This window comes from Manihot esculenta, chromosome 9 (genome assembly GCF_001659605.2).
Source record: "Manihot esculenta cultivar AM560-2 chromosome 9, M.esculenta_v8, whole genome shotgun sequence".
NCBI classification, from domain to species: Eukaryota; Viridiplantae; Streptophyta; class Magnoliopsida; order Malpighiales; family Euphorbiaceae; genus Manihot; species Manihot esculenta.
Window position 1 is genome coordinate 22,000,099 of NC_035169.2, and position 20,615 is coordinate 22,020,713.

General features: G+C 34.9%; 1 protein-coding gene across 2 annotated transcripts; it reads right to left on the bottom strand.

Annotated features, from left to right (window-relative positions):
* Positions 1 to 1,064: 1,064 nt before the first annotated feature.
* LOC110623730 (sister chromatid cohesion protein PDS5 homolog A) lies at positions 1,065 to 20,334 on the bottom strand. Of its 2 annotated transcripts, XM_021768751.2 has the most exons (33): positions 19,987 to 20,328; positions 16,532 to 16,735; positions 16,234 to 16,415; positions 13,886 to 14,012; positions 13,561 to 13,779; positions 12,985 to 13,201; positions 12,768 to 12,913; positions 12,526 to 12,671; positions 10,696 to 10,845; positions 10,518 to 10,566; positions 10,232 to 10,423; positions 9,121 to 9,303; positions 8,716 to 8,870; positions 8,511 to 8,637; positions 8,265 to 8,414; positions 8,124 to 8,183; positions 7,323 to 7,459; positions 7,091 to 7,208; positions 6,866 to 7,000; positions 6,545 to 6,741; positions 6,237 to 6,393; positions 5,929 to 6,075; positions 5,649 to 5,729; positions 4,945 to 5,550; positions 4,729 to 4,821; positions 4,144 to 4,223; positions 3,281 to 3,332; positions 3,116 to 3,202; positions 2,971 to 3,008; positions 2,721 to 2,783; positions 2,461 to 2,627; positions 1,639 to 2,051; positions 1,065 to 1,545 (listed from the first exon to the last, which is right to left on the bottom strand). In XM_021768751.2, exons 1-33 carry the CDS (start codon positions 20,077 to 20,079, stop codon positions 1,495 to 1,497), a joined length of 5,022 nt encoding a protein of 1,673 aa, XP_021624443.1. In that variant the 5' UTR covers positions 20,080 to 20,328; the 3' UTR covers positions 1,065 to 1,494. The 2 variants fall into 2 exon arrangements, 1 of the variants encoding a protein (XP_021624443.1); XR_006351923.1 differs by lacking the exons at positions 1,065 to 1,545; positions 1,639 to 2,051; positions 2,461 to 2,627; positions 3,281 to 3,332 and having other exon boundaries at positions 2,720 to 2,783; positions 19,987 to 20,334.
* Between the last annotated feature and the right edge of the window lie 281 nt (positions 20,335 to 20,615).

A 20,615-nucleotide genomic window follows, 5' to 3' on the forward strand; every position in this document is an offset into this window, starting at 1 on the left:
CTATAACAGTTGAATGTATTTAAAGCAATTTTAAAAGATTAAAATTTAATTGAAAAAAAATATAGAATATAATTATAATAAAATAAAAAATAAAATTTTTTTTAGAACTAACATTAAATTAAATATATTATAAATAATAATTAAAATAGTTATATTATTTATTAAAATATGGTAAAAAAATTATATATATCCATAATAAATAATTATATTTTAAAAATTATATCTTTAAATATTTTATGTATAACAAATTAATATTTTTATATTTACTATATTAAAATAATAAATTAATATATGCCTTTATTAATCAATTTATATACTTATACATAATTTATATAAACTACAATCAATTATCAAATATTTCGATTAACACATACCAATTATATTTAAAAGCTAAACCTAAATAAGACTTTTTAACTTTCGCTTGATAATGACTTGTCAAAAGTAAATTAAGATTAGCTTTCTTTAGATTAACCTATTTAGAGATCAACCCACTTCTCATCCATCTACAATATGTGACCAGAAAATCAAAGAAAAAACACGTATATTTTGAAATTTTCGAAAACTTAGTAAAAAATATTATTTCCTTTCTTTTTGAAGCTTTGTTGGCCAATGTAGACAAATGAGCTTTTTTTTTTTCTTTTTTTTTTTTTTGGCTTACAGGTTTTTTTGTTTTTGTTAACAATCAACTTTTATTGAAAGTCAATTTCGAGACATTAATTTTTTTTAAAAAAAAAAAAAATTGTATACAGAAACTTCTATTAGTCATAAAATCATCCTACATACAACAGTACATAGTAAAAATTTCTTTTAAAATTTCATTAGTTTTAAGGTCTCATTTAAAAAAATACAAATTAAAAATAAAAAAAATAAAAAAAACTAGATTTGAGTCGTTCAAACTACCTAACATATGAAACTTCCATGCAGGTGGAGGGAAATAATTGATGCTCACTCCCCAAGGCGAGCAAAGAAATTGACATGATCTTGAACCCAGTTCTACTCAACCTCATGCATTCTTCAGGGAGTGCTAGAATTAAAGGAAGAAGACTAATTCAAAAGAACAAAAGGAAGAAGAACAAACTAGGAAGTCAACTATATAATTTAAATGGATGTCAAAAGTCAAACAAGAATATGCAACAAACAACAGTTACCCCAACTATAAACTGTACAGAATGACCTATCTATCTAATCTTGTATCAATCCAGATGGTTAGAAAAGATGGACTACGCTACACCCCCATTAACCATTCTTCCAAGTTCTACCACTAATCCAATGCAATTACAAAGACATTCAGATTAATATTCCTACTTAACCATATGGAAATGCCTACTCTTACTTTACACTGATATGTGATCAGGCTAACCACTTTCCCAAATTTATTACTTACTGTTTACAACATTAAATGGCTTTCATCTTCTTCGTCTTCTGCCAGCTGCAACCACCTAAACATAATGCGTAAAAATCTACTCAAGAACCAAAGCTTTCAGTCTTGACTGCTTATCTTGCTTTTCTTGATGCTGATTTTTGTACCTTATGCTTCCATTTGCTCTGCATTTGATAAGAAAAAAATCAAAATATGAGAGATTATTTGCATGGATTGATCACAATGCATAAACTAAATATAAGGAAAATGGTAAATACAAGAGGCTCATTGTCAGATATCTCAGCATCTTCTGCATTGGAAGGAGTTGATTTGATACGTGCTTTCTTTGAATTTCTCTGTATAGTCCCATCAATGTCTTCATCTTGAGTCCTTTCAGAGTCTGATTTGTCTTTATTTTCTTCTTCTTGCATGCCTTCACCCGATTCATCTTCCCCATCTCCTGAATGGGAGTTCTCTTCTGCATCATCTTTTGGTATGCTCTCAGCATCTGCAAAATCTTTACCTTCAAAATTTGATTTTGCTTCTCCATCAGATTCCTCTAATTGATTTTTGTTGTCCAGTGAGTCCTCCAAGTGCTTTTCTCTGGAAACTGATTTAACTTCTTTATCAGATTCATCTGCATCTGTCAAGTGCTTTGTTCCCCTTTCATCATGTTCCCCAAGTGAATCACCTGGAAGAAAGTAATGTCATTACAACCACCAAAACACAAACATAATCTCCATACAGTGCATCTGCATTTTTAAGTTCTACACAGATCTATTCTCCATACAATGCATATGCAAATTTTAATACGAATGGTGTATAAAGAGATTTTGTAACCCATACAAAACAATATGTTCTCTACCTCACTCAATTTTGAAGCAAAAAATGCAAAATGACCAGAAGCTGAAATTAAATGATATAATGCCCAAAATAACCAAGGCAAAATAATCTCCATATCAACTCAGAGTGTTTCTATGTAGATCTTCTGTAAGAAACAAAACCTGCATGATTGATTTACAATTTAAAAAAATCATTTACACTGAGAACCAACATTCTCATCATTTATCATTAATTGTTAAGGTAAAAGGGCAGGTTACCTTGTTTTGCCTCTTCTCCTGCAGATTCCTCAGTGGGTTCGCCTTGTTTTGCCTCTTCTCCTTTAGACTCCTCAATGGGTTCAAGATTTGATACATCAGAATCATCTTTCTCCTCAGGCTCTTTTACGCACTTTGAGTTTTTCTTAGGAGTTCTTTTTCCTTTAATGCTAGGAGAAAAAAAAACGATTCAATAAATACATAGTGCCATTGGAGAAATAAAAGTAGAAGATTTCAACAATGATGAGAACATTTCTACTTACATCTTTTCTGATTTCGTGTTCCAATGTACATTACCTAAACTTCTACTTTTCTGTGCAGGTGATCTGTAGAACAATAAAAAGGGGGGAAAATGGTTAGGCAAGTCCACAAGGAGGAATTCTTTTAGAAATATCATCTATCATACAAAAAGAAATGCCATAACCAAGTCATGATTGCCAATGGAGAAACATAGCTAGCAACAAAATATAATTAGAAAGATGTTTAAATTCCTCATTAGAAGGCAATCCTTACACTTTAGTTGACTGGGGAAGCTTCAACGAGTTTGACTTCTGAAATGGTGCAAAGGAACAAAAAAAAAGTCACTTCCGATTGCCTTCAAAACATTCAATTGCTTTATTTAAAGGAAAGGAGGGCAGAATCAAGATGTTGGTAAAACCTTGAAAGGTTTGCAACTGTTGTCAGCAAGCTCCCACCGCTCTTTTTCTAAACGAAGTACTTCTACATCCCCATCATCATATAATATCTAACAAAAGCGGCAGAAATGAGAAAAATACATCAAGATTACAAGGAGAGAGCAAGGACGAAAGAAATAGGAACATACCACATGTTTCCCTTTTATAGGGTCATAAGATTTTATGATGCCTTCATAAAACCTATCAAAGCAAAATCAACAGAATGAGGACATCATTCCTAAATCCAAATGCTAAATATGCATATTTTATATTTTTCTGGAACAAAAGGAAAGCCTCTGCTAACTTAACATCCATTCAACCTAACATCAACCTCAACCACTATCTAGAGCTGTGAATCTTATATTTAGATAACAACCAGAAGTAGTGTTAGTGTTAAATTTGGACCAGGCCTAACTCACCCCAAAAGCTAGCTCAAGGAGGAGGATTGTCTATTGCCCATATAAGGGACACATTACCCCTTTCCACAACCGATGTGGGATTCAACACACCCTCATGCCCAAAATTTTACTGGTGCGTGGACATATTTATGGGAGGCCCAACATCGGATGGGAGGCTCTGATAGTTAAATTTGGGTTAGGCCTAACTCACCCCAAAAGCTAGCTCAAGGAGGAGGATTGTCTATTGCCTATATAAGGGGCACATTACCCCTTTCCACAACCAATGTGGGATTCAACAGTTAGCAGGGTTCAGCATCTTGTAATAGAGCATCAAATACAGAAAATAAGCAGCAGAGATCACGAGTCATTCACAAAGAGTTGGTTTAGATGGTCTGAAAAGCATACTAGCAGAGAGCAAAAATTAAAACAGGCACATGAACTTGGTGTATAACCAAATCAAACAAAAGCAAGGAAGGAAATCCAGGGACATTGTTCTCAACAAAATTTTGATATTGAATAAATAAAGAGCCTTGCCACCTCCACCCTCCCACCAATAAATAAATAAATAAAATAAAGTTGGAGGGAAGATAGAGAGATATCAAGAGAGTACTCACTGCTTATCCATGGGCCACCAAACTTTTATTTTACAATTAATTAATTCTTCATTATCAACTCCACTTTTCTTTGTTGTGCACTGGAAGGGAAAATAAAACAGGGAAACAACCACACATTAGAAGGACAACCATTTAGAGTACTATAAGCAACAAAGATAACCCTTCCAAATAAAAAAATTTAAAATGAAAACAATTAACACAATTTGAAATATTACTGGTAAAAATAACTTTAGTAACCATGCTTTTGAATAAATTACAATAGGATATTTATTTACACCGTAAAATTAGAACAGAAGTACACCAACTCGACACCTTCCAGATTGTTTAAAACAGTTATGAAACACAACTAAGGTGGCAATCAGGTCAATTCAAGTCAGATTGATCTAAAACAAGCTGTCCGACATATCAACTATTTGGAATTCATCTTGGGTAGTTGAGTGTACCTTAGAAAAACAGATGCCAAGAAATTAATAAAAGGCATTTACTGCTCACTCAAAGATGGCATCACATTACTAAGTTGTTCAGTAGAGATGAAACATTAAAAATTAGAAACCAAAATGATGAGCATTTTGTGGAGGTGTTAACCTTTGCCAACCCCGCAACACTTCTTCTTTTTCTCTTCCTCATGCTTCCAGTTGAAGCCTTGAAACTATTATTTGTATTGACTATATCAGTTTCCTGCAACACAACAGATTCCCACAACAGAATTAGTAAAGGGGTGAAATATCCACAAAATTTACAACGCCAAGGTTATTAAGGTGTTACTTCTTTCAAGTCATAAAAAAAATTGAAAAAGCATACCTTCAGATTATCATCTTCTTCAACTTCATTTTCGCTATTGTGACCCAGATCAGAGCGTTTGCCTTTATGTTTCAGTGTGAAGCTTATATTCTTCCGCATGCATGATACCAGCAAATCAGGGTCAGCATTTTCAACCGTTAGTTTTCGGGTAGGCTTCTTCTCTTTTGAATCAGGGCTTGAATCATCTCCCGAAGCACTTAACGGAATAAATAAATTGCTTGAAGACAGTCTTGCACTATGAAAAGATGATGATCTCCGTCTTTTAGGTACTGGAACAGATGCAACATCAATAGCCTTTATTTTTTTAGATTTTTTATGCTCCGATTCTGACTTTGATTTTCTACTTGGAATATGTTTATGACCATTGCTTGATTCAAACTTACTAGCTAGTCCCATATTATCCAAATTTATTTCCCTGACCATCTTCAGGATATCAACATCACTTTCAGCATTTTTTGCTTTAGCTAATAAAGACTTGTTCTTTTTAACCTTGCCAACCTTGGTGCTTGGAGATTTTAAGCGTTTTATCATTTTGCCAAGGGGAACCTCATTTGCTTCTCTTTCACTGTCTTTTAGAACCACATCCTCAGCAATATCTGAATTAATCTGAAGTGATTACAGGAGCACAATACCTTAGTGGAAAGCACAAGTGGCACAAAATATCAGTGCATAGCTAAAAGGCATCCTTAAGGAGTAGAGCTTACTTTGTCATCATTTTCTAGATGAAGTGATTCAAGCTGAGTCAAGACATTCTCATCAGCCAACCATGTTTTTCCCTCAGTTGCCTAACCCAAAAACAATGCAATGGCATCAACAAACATAATTTTTTGTCCATATATCAAAAAGTAAATAAGTAGAAAAAGAATCATCAGCATAACAAAGTTAGCAATCTCTATATGATATAATCAGCAACTTCTTTTCCAAGGGTTCAACAAGATTTAACTTATAGAACCATGAACGTAATTTAAGTTGGAGATAAGATACCAGAGAATCATCCCCTTCTTTCCTCTCTCGTGGTTTGTAAAGGATTGGAGGCAGGGAAACTGGTGAAGTGAAACTTTGTGTATCATCCTCCTTCTGAGCTAAGCGCTTGGTGATTGACAAGCCAAGTTCAGAGATAGCATGTGAATTCTGTCAATGTCAAAGATTACACAGTAAGCTTGGCATTCTACATTTCACTGAACTTTCTATGAATTGTTTTACATAGTTTCATAGGTGTTGTTTCTTCAACTTCCAATAATAATATGAGTAAAATTATACATTTAACAAGAAATTTACATATTGTCCACAACCTTTGACTTTGCTGCATCAACTACATCCTCTGAATGCTTGATACTTTCAAAGATATAAGCTATTGCTGATATGTTCTCCTTCTCTTTGTTGGTGCTAGATTCTGACTTTGTGTCTTCATCTTTGCGTACCAAAATAGAAAGAATCAAGTGCAATTGCCTAAACAGACAGAATTAAATCAGTGTTATCTCCTCTGTTAGTTCCATATTCTTATCAATACAATTTTATTGCTTAAATTATGAAACTAGATCTTATGAAAAGAAGTCTATAAAGGATATCCAAAACAGAAGGAAAGGCGAATTTGAAGTACCGATATATTGTCTCAAATGCTTTAACATCCTTGCATTCATCTGTGTCAGGACATGAATGATGAGCAAGGGCATGGACCAAATATGGCAGAATGTACTCAGGAGATGCAGCTGAGGTATTTCCATCACTTTGTACAGAGAGTTGTCGTTCCTTTGCTTGGTAATGCATTTGAATAATATCAGCAAGATTCTGCTTTTCCTACCATTGCAAAAAAGTACAAAGTCGGCCAATATGATATCAGCAATTTTACCTTCAAAGCAAGCACAACATGCACTTGGTTATCAATAAAAATAACTTTGAACCAATTAGTTCCCATAGCTACCTCTTCCAAATCAAGGGGCTTTAACCCAGTCATATCAAATAAGAAGGCACAGGCATACTTCACATCCAGAAGCCGGTCCTTTATATATTGATGAACTTTGCTTAGGAACAGTTTCCTCGCTTGGGGGAAAGTGATCTACAAGATTCAAAACAAAACATGTGGTGAAGATCTACAACTGATCTAGGAGAATGTGTAGATGATGTTAAGAGTTCCTATGGACTAAACCTCCGGTGTCCTCAAAGTCAGGTGGAAGATATCAACAGGTATCTTGTGATCCCAGTGCTTTGACAACCGCAGAACAGCCTTAGCAGAAGCAAGTCTCAAATGGGCCTTATCAACTGAACTGTATGTAAGACAAACATGTACATGAAATGGAAAACCTCATAGAAGAACAACCCAGAAAATACAAGAACAGCAATTTATATATAAACCATAAAGAAAGCTATGACTGCGGGACCTCGATTCTATATCCTTTGATATTTCTCCAAACAGAAGAATATTCCTCAGGATCTCCAAAAGGCCATCAATGCCAGGACGAAGTTGTGCATCTTTAACAGGCAAGTAACTCTTGACCAGTGTCTTGATCCCATATATCTGCAACCCGATGTAAAAAGATTGTCAAATTATTAAATAAAAAAAACTATCAATAGAGCACAGTTTAACTCTTTTTCAGGAAGTATGGAAAGAAATCAAGAGATGGCCGTACGAAGATGAGTAGGAAATGACAAGTGTTTACCCCTCTTGCTTGGGTTATTCTCATGACAGGAGAGATGGAGAAGAAAGGTAATTCAGCCTCACCTTGTTCCACTAAGGTGGATTTAAAATGCTAAACTTATAAAATGACAACAATGCCCCTCAAAGAAAAAGTTAAGAAATAAGTCTTTGTAAGGGAGGTAATATTGGATTTCAAAAGAAAAGTAAAGATAGGAATTGGTGAGAAAAAAAAGTCACTAAAGCCAAAATTTCTTTACCTCCCTCGCCCAGTGGGTGGACAATGATTTTCAAATTTCTGAAGTAAATATAGGCAATGGAAAAACTTAAATAATCTTCCCCCCTTTCCAAACAAAGAGTTAACATCACTTTATTCTCTCTGTCTCACTCGCTCCTTCCACAAACAAGGTTAAGCCTTAACATCACTTATTATTACCCTCTACCAAATAGCCTACAACAAATACAGGAATACACCACCAAGCAACAATTAACATTAATATTTCCTATTTTAAAAGATTAAGAGAAAAACTTCCCCTAACTAACCAACCTTCAACAAACAAGGTTCACTTATGCCATCCCAGCTTGTTTTTGTATCATCTTCTGCCTTCTGCAACCACAAGTACAATATTATATTAAAAGTAGTACAGAAAGTGGATGCACATGTCAAAAGGACCTTTGAGGGGCATACACTGCTACGTTTGAGAATTTTGTTTTTTATGAATTCTTCAATTTCACCCTCCCTGGTTTCAAAAACTGGCATTGCAGTCTCTGCTATGCATCCCAGAGATTGTAGCACTGCAGGCAAATGTCTCTTCTCCTCCAGCATGTCCACAAGTCTCTACAAATTGAATAAGAGCATAAACATCAGTATTGCAACAAATTTAAGACACAAAGATCATGAAATATAGGAAAAAGTAGGAGGGCACAAAATAACCTTGTATAGGACAGAAAGGGACTTGAGCCCATCATCCTTCGTTATTGCTGCTAGGGCATGCACAGCATACTTGGCCTGTCTTCGACTACCTTCTAAGCAGAGCCTCTCCAACATAAGGTCAATTGAACTACAGGGAAGCAATAAGCAGAATATGAGCATTACAAAATGCACTGGCTACAAATTGTCAAACAATGAAGAGCTGCACCTTGATGACACTGCGAGCTGTTCTCGGATGGTACCCCCAGCCTTAGCCAAAATGTGCAAAGCACCTTCTTTTATTATCTCATTATCATCTTTCAGAAAATTTATTAATTCTTCTTCAGCCCCACCAAGTAGCATTGGACTGAAGCGCGCAAGAAGCTGAAGATTTGAAATTGTTCACAAAAAAAAAAAAGAAAAATTAATGCTACCACATAACAGAAGGTAATGGTGCAACAAGCCATGATAGAGCTACAACGGTAAAGGTAATAACACACAGTATTACACTAAAAATATTACCAACGAGGCAACAGACCCTATGGAAACCACAAAAGACCAGGCAAGTATAGGCAAGCAAGCAGGCAGGGCAAAGTTATTGATGAATGACTTCATCATAGATGCTTATTCTCACCACCAGTATATCCATGCACGATTGAATAAACTGTGTATTTCCAGCAGATTTATGTGTGGAAGCGTCCAACAGAATTTCTTTCACATGCTCTTTGTTGAAAAGTAGAAAAGAACTCTTAACAGAGAGATTGCCCAGAAAATCATAAAGCCGGTGTTTGTCACCGAGTATTTTAAGCAAATCCTCCTGCAGAAAAAGGACTTAAATCTTGAGAAAGTTTTCCATGGAGAAATTGCAATATGTAGTTTCATCATCAACCTATTAGTAATTGAATAAACTTAATTTACCAATTCAATCAGTCACAATTAAAAATTTATGATTTTTGCAGCTAACATTGAGCTACTGTCTCGATAATTAAAAGCTAATGAAGTTCCTTAGCCTAGTATCTCAACAATGGAATCCAGGTGAGGCACATCTTGGGTCCAACTCTCGCCAATTTCAACAAACTCAGGAAAGACCGAAAGAAAAATCACTTATTGAGGGAAAAAAAATAAATTATAATCACACTAGTGCCAGATTGCCACTTTCATTGAAGAAATTGACAAAACATCCTAGTCAAAGTAGTACCATCTGAAGCAATATCAACAAGTTGCTTAAGGCAATGGTTCTGATGTTCATGGTTCTTACAGTAGGCAGTGCAGCTGGTGGCAACAATAGTAATGCAATGACAGTTATAAAAGGTGGTGCCTTCACACGAACAAATATGGGTTGCTAGAAGTTGGATCATATTTGTAGGGGGGAAGCACTATGTAGTAGCACATATGGTGATGCTAAAACACAAAAGATGTATGGAACTACCACTTGCGACCATCATAGCAGTAGTCACAGTGGGGAATACATGTTAAATGAGCCAACATGGTCAAAAGTTGATATCAGTGAAACTTGCAATAATACAAAATGTAAAAAATAGATGCTTTCTAATCCAAAAAACCTGCCTCCCCCCCCCACCCGGCACGGTTTCCCTGGTGAAACATCAATCCAACTCAATTACTTGAATGGTCACACCCTAGTGCATCAAAATTGAAATGCGATTCTCCAAATACAACCAGAAGCAACCATTCCTAGTTGATCCTACTCAAAACCTATTTACACCCATCACAATTTTATTGCTCACCCGACCAGTACAAGCTTGATGGAAACCAGTGTTAGCATCAAGGAGATTTGTTAAAATCTTCCAGATATTGGCATCTTTCAATTGATCGAGTATCTGAAAACTCTCCTCAGCCATAGAAGGCTCAGCAAATGAGCGAGACATGATACGGAAGCAAAACAGAACTTTTTTTTGGAATTCAGGAGCATCACCATCCTGTATTCAGACAAGAAAACAATATTTCAACTTCAGCATTCTTAACTCTATCTTTTGGCTTCTATTGAGTAATTCAATCTCCAGAATTGCAAACCTGATGCATCTGCCTGAGGGAAAGATACCTCTGCATCTCTTGTTGTAACCTGCAATCCAAGAAGAAATCCCCTGAAAATGAGTGCACAATCCATCAAAATACAAACAAATTGAAAGAGGCTAGATCTATGAAACATCACGTGCAGTTGCCTCATGTCAACAAAGCAATCATGACATACCGTTGCTTCTGCTCCAATATTTTCTCAAGAGCTTTCACCTCTACTTTGTCACATACAGAGAATACTCTGACCCAAGCTTTAGCTCTTTCTTTTACTGAGAACTCTGATGGGAACATGGTCCCACAAAGAACAGATTCAATTTTATCTGACCTGCACAACCAATCAACACTTTAGAAAGATATTTAACCAATATTCAGAGCAGAAGCAAAGTGCTTCCAGCTTCCAACTTCCAAAGTTTTAAATCATCTCAAGCATTCTTCTGATGCAAAAATTAAAGTTATTCACAAAATGTGCAATGGAATATCTACGTTAAGTCATTAACTTCAGATCTGTAGAAATATAATATGTGTTGTTGTTGTTGTTGTATATCATAATAAAGATAACAACCTATTTATATATAAAAGACGGTATCTAAACAGGAAGGAAAATCAAATCTATGATTATACAATCCCTAAGATTAAGCAACTAACCCATCTATCAATATTTAGATCCTATATTAATATATTTACTTCCTATAATCTATAACACTCCCCTCAAGTTGGAGCATAAATGTTAATCATGTCCAACTTGTTACATGTATAATCAACTCGTCCCATACAACTTAGGAGACACCAAATTTGTGAACCCAAATTCTTCCAATAATTGACATACCCACAAAACTTCACAAACGGTTTTTGCCATGACTCAACATTCAGTTTCAGCACTAGAAAGGGAGACCACATTTTCTCAGCTTGGTAAAACGCCTTACACATATCATAAATACGAGAAATATTCCCTTTGCCAGAATATAGAAATTTCAAATACTCCATTAATTCTTTAACAAATTCAGAATGATTAATAACACTAATCACCTTATTGTGAATAGAATTTCGAATCCGTGAACAGTACTCGATGAACAGTGTTCGTGACTCGTGAATAGTACCGATGAACAGTACTCATGAACAGTACACGATGAATAATTCGGGTGAACAATACCTGATGAATAATTCCGGTGAATAATACCTGATGAACAGAGCTCTAAATCTCCAAATGTTCCCCTTTATGGATAACAACAGAACCCTAAATCTCCAAATATTACCCTTTATGAGTAACCCAAATGAACAGAACCCTAAGTCTCCAAATGTTACCCTTTATAAGTAACCCCAGTGAATAGAGCCCTAGATCTCCAAATGTTACCCTTTATGAGTAACCCAAATGAATAGAGTCCTAGGTCTCCAAATGTTACCTTTATGAGTAACCCAAATGAACCCAAATGAACAGAGCCTTAAGTCTCCAAATGTTACCCTTTTATGAGTAACCCAAATAAACAGAGCCCTAAGTCTCCAAAAGTTACTCTTTACGGGTAACCCAAATAAATAGTATCAAAAAAAAGCCTCCACCTAACACCCAAACGAACGGCAAATCTGACAAGGAAGCTACAAGGCGACTTTGGCATCCTCTTTAGGTGAATGTTGAGAGACAAATATTATCCTTGCTCTGATACCATGTAGAACTATAATATATGTTGTTGTTGTATATCATAATAAAGATTACAACCTATTTATATATAAAAGACGGTATCTAAACAGTAAGGAAAATCAAATCTATGATTATACAATCCCTAAGATTAAGCAACTAACCCATCTATCAATATTTACTTCCTATATTAATATATTTACTTCCTATAATCTATAACAAGATCCACAAAAAAATGCATATGCCTGGTTCTCAATGGTGCAGATAACTTCCCACCAACATTTTGATAAAGAGGCAGAAGTACATGCAGGGATCAACTAGAATAGTTTATATTTAAACTTGCATATAGCAGCCAGCAAACCAAGATTGCCTTACCTGAAATCCCTATCATAAAAACATCTCAAAATCTTCCCAGGAATCCAATCAAATTCACCGGGACTGAATGAGCCATCAGAAGACTTCACACAATAAACCCTGAAAATCTCGGCCATTCTCTCCATGGTATATCTCTTAACAAGTAGCTGGGAGGGGAAATAAGTACATTGGAAAATTATAAATTATAGCAAGTGGTTACTAAAAATTTTAGGGATTTTTAACTCGAGGAAAAGCATACATACAGATTTGTCTTGAAGACGCTCCACAACTAGTTTTATAGTTTCAACAGGGACAGAATTCACGGCATGACATGCCGCATCGCAAATCACAACAACTACTTGTTTGCGGACATTCTCATCATAGTCCAATAGTCGATCACAGAGAGCAGCTGGAAAACAATTAAAATATCAAACAAAGAAGTATTATATACATGGTTGCAAAATCAAGCAACATACTTACAGATTATTTGAGAAGCCTCAGCTCGGAAAGGATTTGATAAAAGACAGCTTTTGACACGTTCTAGGGCAGACATTCGGACTTCTACTGCCCTATCAGTCAACCTTTTCAAAAACTCTGAAAAGATTGGCTGAAACGCTCCGCTGATGGAAGAGCCTGGCAGAGCAAACAGATCTCCAACTAACAACACTGCTTTTAAACGAACTTCGAGCTGATCAGTCTGCAAATATAAAGACCTGTTAAATGAGTAACAACTCGCCAAATCTTCAATGTCATAAACAGGTAGAGTAGAAAGAATATTAGGCTCTAGATGAACTTAAATTAAATATCAAGAAAATTAACATATCAAGAAAATTAAGTTATTTTACGCCAAAAAATGCAGTTGTAGTAAAAGTTCGAATGTAAGTGCATATGATTCCACATTCAAAAATCATTATAAGAAAATACTTGCATATGACATGATCATGACAAGGACATCTTGGCAGGAAATAATTAATGTTTAAGAGCTCCGGAATTAACATCATCACATGCCACATGCAAAATCAAATATATAAATGCAGGCATTGAAACAGTAGTTACCAATAGTTCCGCAGTAAGGTAAGGGATAATTCCTGATAAGATCTGAGGAGCACAACAGTAAACATCATATATGACTTCATGATAATCAATTTGACTATTCGACGACCTGTTATCTCCTGACATTGATGATACAAGGAACTGCTTTATTCCAGCTTCAAGTTTTACAGCACACTGCTCTATTACATTCTTGGCAAGTCTCCTTGCAGCTGAAGAAACATCCTAGAATTACAGGTTTCACAAAATGAGCTCCTTCTAAAGCATATATATATATATAGCAGGAAAATAATAAGTTTGTACCAACATAGAGAGCAGCAAAATTGCTTACAGATCTATTTCGTCCTAATACAGCTAATATGACAAGCAAGAGATCCTCCCGAACATCCTCAATTTCTTCTATGAGAACAACCATTATTGTCTGCATAGCTGATAATACACTTTCTAGATGATCATCACTGCATAAGTGAAATTTTCAGATCAATAGTTAGTCTGTAAATGAAATCTTGTATACAGAGGATCAAACAGAGATCAGAGAATTAGAGAGAAAGAAAGAACAGCCAAAACGTATTTTCCTCTTTGTTTTTAACACATAAACATTGTAGACAGACATATGATGAGACAAGCAAAAGCTGTGTTTTTCATTTCCATTAACAAATGGAAAATTCATTTATTGCATAATTATAACAAGGCGACCAAGTCTTAAACCCAAACTAATTAAGGTCAGTTAAATGGATCATTTTTCACCACTCAAGACAGTTTGAAATAAATTCCACATCAATATCCAAAAATTGTAAATCTTTTGCCCACATCATTTTAGGTCTCTCCATGATCCTTCCCTCTCACTCCACTACTAACTTATCATACTTCTGTAATGAAGCATTTGGTAATCTGCGTTGCTGTTTTCCAAGATGCTCCTCTTTCTCCATTGTTCTACATGATATCCTAGCGCGTTGTTGATTGTGAGATTTAGCTGCCCAGAAAGCTGTCTAATTAGGCCTATATCGGGTTAATATTAACTATCATATGACAACCATGTGATTTCACTTAAGTGGGGAATATTGGAAATCACATATTGAAAACATACATAGTGAAACAGCATAATATAGATGATCGAATTATAACATTGAATTGACTAGCCATTTTGATATATGAAGCAGCTCAATCACTTAAATAAGCTCATATGAAAAATGTTTTAATAAAAAATTTGTCCATCATGCGCTCCAAACCTAATAGACATATCTCAGTGGAGTGATGGACCCTCTCTTATTTCTTCCCCGATATCTGCTACGTGCATCATCTGATGAATGCGATCATTCCTAAGCTTTATCCATTATTCTAGCATTAAACATCCATGACTCATCTTAATATTTGCATTTCTACCAATCACCTTTTGGGTAGTTGTACTTTATATGCTCAACATTCACTCTATACTAATACAACATAACTTGCATGACCACAATTCCATAAAAATTAGAGATTGTACGACTGTATAGTGTTGGTCTATTTGGTATGTGTATGTATCCATGTCTAAATAGAGAAAGGGGTTGAATTTGACAACAATTCGGATTACATCTGGACATGTCCTCTCCTAATAATCATCTACACTCTCATAACTCGTAACTCATCAACACATGTGATTCATATAACACCCCTCCCCAGAAATTTGATGACAGCAACAACAATCATAATCCTAATTAGGAATCTCAAATTATATGATTATCCTTTAAAAAGTCCAAAATGTTCACTCATCTTGTAACCAAAAAATATGAACACTAATATAAAGATCCTATATTAAGAACACAAATCATTATGTATAGATGAAAACTCGTTAGCAAGCAAAGGTGCATTAGGGGCACGAATCCGCCAAGCCCCTAATGAACTAAAGGGAGCTCAGCTCACTCATAAACGCACTTATCATCAAAGTTAAAACCAAGCTCATATTCACTTTTAAAGCTTATTTAATAAGGCACGCTTGATTTTGGTAAAATTTGGCTCATTTAAACTACCAAGCCAGCTTTGATTTTGATGTTAAGTATTTTACACTTTTATTTATGTTTAGAAAAAAAAAAAGGTACTTATGCTTGTTTATCAAAGGAAATTCTTATTTTCAATTTATAACCTATAACCTACAGTGCTATCCCTCAAAGTTGCATATTTATAATACTACATACCAATGTTAAAAAGAACAAATACAGCTAAACATATTGATTTCTTTTAGAAAAAAATTACGAGAGTAGGCAAAAAAGAATTTTTTGTCATCTGTGGGCCACTCGGGTAAATCTGGTAATTCACGAGTACTGTATCCTATAGATACAGTAGATTAATAAACAACCTATAAGTAATTTGTAAATGATTTCATTTATAATTGGAGTCTAGAGAATGCACTACTTGATTTCAGTTCATTCATTAAAAAAAGCCAAGTTTTAGAAATGTTGCACTCAGCTAGCCTTGATTCATTAATAAACTTAAACATATATCTTCTTTTGTAAGCAACCAAGCTAAGTATGTTAAATCTCAGTTAATTTGCAATCCTAAGGGGCCTGCCTGGCTTTGATATTTTAGAAACAGAAACAATACTGTTGGCCTGTCAATAGAGAAGTGCAAATATGAGAAGGTGGTATCCTATTAACACTCAGCCTTCATATAACATAAAATAAATTATCAAATAAAACACACCTGGCAACAGTAAAGAATGCACTGAACAGTTTATTCACCAGATCATCACATTCCAGATCCAACATCACAACGCATGACCTATATTTGGCAAGGGTCTCCAAGATAGCAACTCTCCTTCCAAATGATGGACCAGTAGTATCCCTTAACCCACTAAAGGTGCCTACAATCAAGTGAAATATATCCTGCATACAAGCATACACAGATCAGGTGGAATAGCTGGTGAGATAATAAAATACATCAACTAAATTCCATAATCAGCTGAGCATCACCAAAAAGAAATAAAAAAATGCTTATGCACCTTTAGAACATCATCATTGTAAGGAGCTTCAGGTGCAGTAATACGTGTTATCTCACAAATACAGGTTGCAACCAGAAGCTTAACATCATTATCTTGATGCTTCAGCAATTCTGGCTTCACAATTGCATCAAGGAAAGGTTGCATTGACTCCATTACAGTAGCTGAAGGTGATTGCTCTGTCTCAGAAAGGCATGTAGCAGCTTGCTGCAGCAAAGAAAATACTTCAGAAATATTACCATTTAATGAAACAAGGACCTAGGCTTGCTCGTTATGCTGGAGTCTGGAAATACAAGCACGAGCATTAAAGGTAATTTAACTATCACAGTATCATTAAGTATTATTTTCTTAGTCTGCCAGCAAGGGAAAGTGCAGCAAAACATCCTCAGCACCAGGACCCAATATGGCATACTATTCAATTATTTATGAAATACAGAACATTATTCAACAGATAATTAGCCAAAGAAAGAAAAAAAGAAGGAAAAATTGGTGATAGATGACTGTAAAAAGAATAAAAAACATTAAAGAAAGAAATTGAAGGATAAATTTGTAGCAATAATTGGAAGAGTGACATCCAAAGGAACCCCAGTTCAGCCCCCAGCAACTTAGTGCATAAAGAAAAAACTAATGCGCATTAATTGACAGTTGCATCATGATAAGAGGATAAAATGAAAATATAATATCATCCATATCATACACAGCTTCAGTTCAGCCAGTTGGAATAGAACACAGGAGGGAGGGTTGGGACTTGGGAATGGACTCTAGAGCATGGTTTTAAATCGCAGTCGCAACCGCATTCGCGAGTAACAGAAAAAGACCTTTAACGGCCGTAACGTAACGGTAACGGCCTGATGCTACACAAATTTTTTAAAAAACTTTGCAAAGTTCATAAATGAAAAGATATTGATTAGATTTAATTTAGAATAATGTATACAAATGCATAATAAACATAACTACATAAAACATAGATTATTTAATTTAAGTTAAACATCATGGAGTTTAAAATAAAAAAACTAACACAATATTTATAGATCGAGTAAACTAATAACTCAGAATACAATTTTAATCCAAAATTAACACTTTAATCTACAAAATAAAAAAAAAATAAAAAAAACAACTAAAAACTAAAATAGATAAAATTTAACCAATTTTTTAGAAGAAATAAGCTTGGAAATAGAGTAGTTTATAATGGATCTAAACTTATATAAGAAATATGCAGGGAAGATCGAAATTTGAAAGAGAAAGGGAAGAGAAAACTTTAAAAATATAGTTTTTGAAGCTGCTGAAAAGCGCAGAAGCTAATGAAAATGAGAATAGGAGACATAAGAGGAAGGATATAAAAGAATTTGAATTACTAGTAACGTTACGTTATGGCCATTACGCCTGCAAATAGGGGGTTGTTGTATAACGGCGTAAAGGTTAACAGCCCCCCCAAAACCCGTTACATATTGGCAACGTAACGACCATTATTTAAAACCATGCTCTAGAGCTAAGTTAATTTCAACAGATGTGTCAGTTAAATTGCATGGAGATGTGAACTTTGATTTCCTATCCTACTTTGACGGATAGACAGATTTAACATAAAGAACAAAATTAGATTTAATTATCTAGTGGCTTCTAACTGCCATTCACATGCAATTCAAAAAATACATAGAATAAAATTATAAGAAGGTGCTGTTTGTACGTAACAGCAAGTAATCTCTAATAGCTTTGGCACCAAACCCGACTCAAACAAATGATTATGAATATTTGACATTATCATTTTCACTCATGTCACTCAACTTAACACTTAAGTTCAACACAATAGATAAATTTCAATAAATCAATGGATTTATAGATTTAGTTTCAATAAAGATACTGAAGACACATTCCGATCAAAAGCTTGCATCTACATGGCAATCTATATAGCTATTTCTACTCAAAGGCATGCAAAAGTGGAACTTTTTCTCTTCTAATTGATAATTTTTTGACAGAATGCTATTTCCAATTTTCAAAACTAATTGGAAGACCCTATCACTATTGGCATAAAATCTTAAATTGGTAATTTTCTCACAACAAATTGAAATTAGATTACTACACAAAAGTTGAATGCAAACTTGAGAGAAATTTTACCATCACAATAACCATAACAATCTCATATTCCAACCTAGTTATCCCATCAATATAAACATGAAATCTCATAATTGGACAAAGGAATTTTTTTTTCTCATTCAATCACAGCTCCCTTGTGTTTCATAATAGTTATACTGTGACCACAAAATTAAAAAGACATCATTCAAGAAAAGAAAAGTTCAAAACCTCTCCTTTGAAAGCCATTGAAGCATGTAATATTATCCAATCCAAAGCTTACCAGCCCAAGAAAACCACACTCTGCGTTTAACAGCTCTATTTTGTCTAAAACTATCCAGTGGTAGCAATAAATTTTATAAATGATTGCCTAAGTTCACCACCATGCCTATAAGGCTTCCCCAGCAAAGGGAAAGTATGGATCTTTCAATTCAAATTTGAAATCCATTCAATAGAATGTCCTAGGTTATGCTCTCACAAATAAACAATCGAGATCATAAGCCCAATGGGAAAATCAATGAACACCACCCACACCCAGCAAGCATGTTCTCGGGACGAAGCTACTAATTAGGCATCCAGCACCAATGACATGTAACCACAACAGTGCATCTATTGCACTATGCACAGCGCATAACTTAATACCACAGGCCGAAAATTTTAGTACTACATAATTTCCAGACATCCCAAGTATTGTCTAGTGAGGGGATTAAGAGACTGGTTTTGAGATGAACCCTCAAGTCAGAAGCACCACATCCTGTCACATCATTGTCCTCACAAAGAATCCATTTATTAGTTCACAATTGTCTCTAGGGCACAGATGCCCCACCAAGAGCCATACTAATTCAAGTGGAAATGCTCGATACGTCCATCAAAGCATAATTTTTAAGCCCAAGAGATTCAAGCTACCCAATTACAAGCAAGTTAAAATGCTGAACCTTAATACTATCATTGAATCTAAACAGTAAACAAAAGTTCATCCAATTGGACTTCATAACTGCACGTGGTTCACTTTTATATTTGAACCTTGTAGCTCCAAAACCTTGAAAGAAACAGTGCGGCAATAAACCCTAATTCAATCAAATTTTCATCACATAGTCCATTCTACCCCAAAGAAAGCAAATTGAAGCATCGAAATCCCATAGCTCACTTTATAAACAAATCCTAAGACAACCACTTAAGTAACTCTAGTTAGCACAAATTCAGCATACAACTAAAAGACACAGCAATTACAAAAACAAGAAACCAAAATTGAGACTTTTTTTTCTTTTCCTTTCCGCAGTTATATCAGGAAAAAATCGGAAAACAACAGCAATTAACTCCTCTTCCCCCACAAATTTACAAGAAGCTTACAAAATTCAAGCAATTGGTTAAAAATTCAGAGAAACATGTACCTTTAGGAGCTTAACAAGAGCGTCTTTGGTAGAAGGAGGGGTCTCGAGCTTCGATCCAACCTCCTTGAGCTGCTGTTCAAGCTTGAGTTCCATTAAAACCGTCTTCGTTTCAACAGCTGCTTACACTTAAACCACCAGCAGCTGCTCTCTCATCGATTACTTCCCTTATTCTTCTTCCACTTCTTCTCTGGTATCGATAGGGTTAGAGAGAGAGGAAGCTAAAGATGGAAGTATATTTTCTTTCTGTTTTTTTCTTTTTGAATTTTATTTTCTGTATGTAATAACTGGCGTCGGGTTTCGATTTCGAATTCGAATAACAACGCGAAATGAACTCCAAATGCGAGTGAAATCACGCGAAATGCTATCTTGACTTTTCAGACCTCGTCTACTTATAATTACATCTCACATGAGACTCGGAGTGTGAGATTTCTCTCTTTTTGTTTTTTTTTTGCTACAGTGCTCCTTTATTTTACCTTATTTATGATTTTGCCTCTCATTGGCTTCTCATTTTGCAAATTGTTATTGTAGGGTGTTGATCGTAAATTACCTACAGAAGTATGTATGTATATGACTGAAGTTAATTTAGCAGAAAAAAACAGGGGAAAATATTTCAAAGAAATTAATTTTTT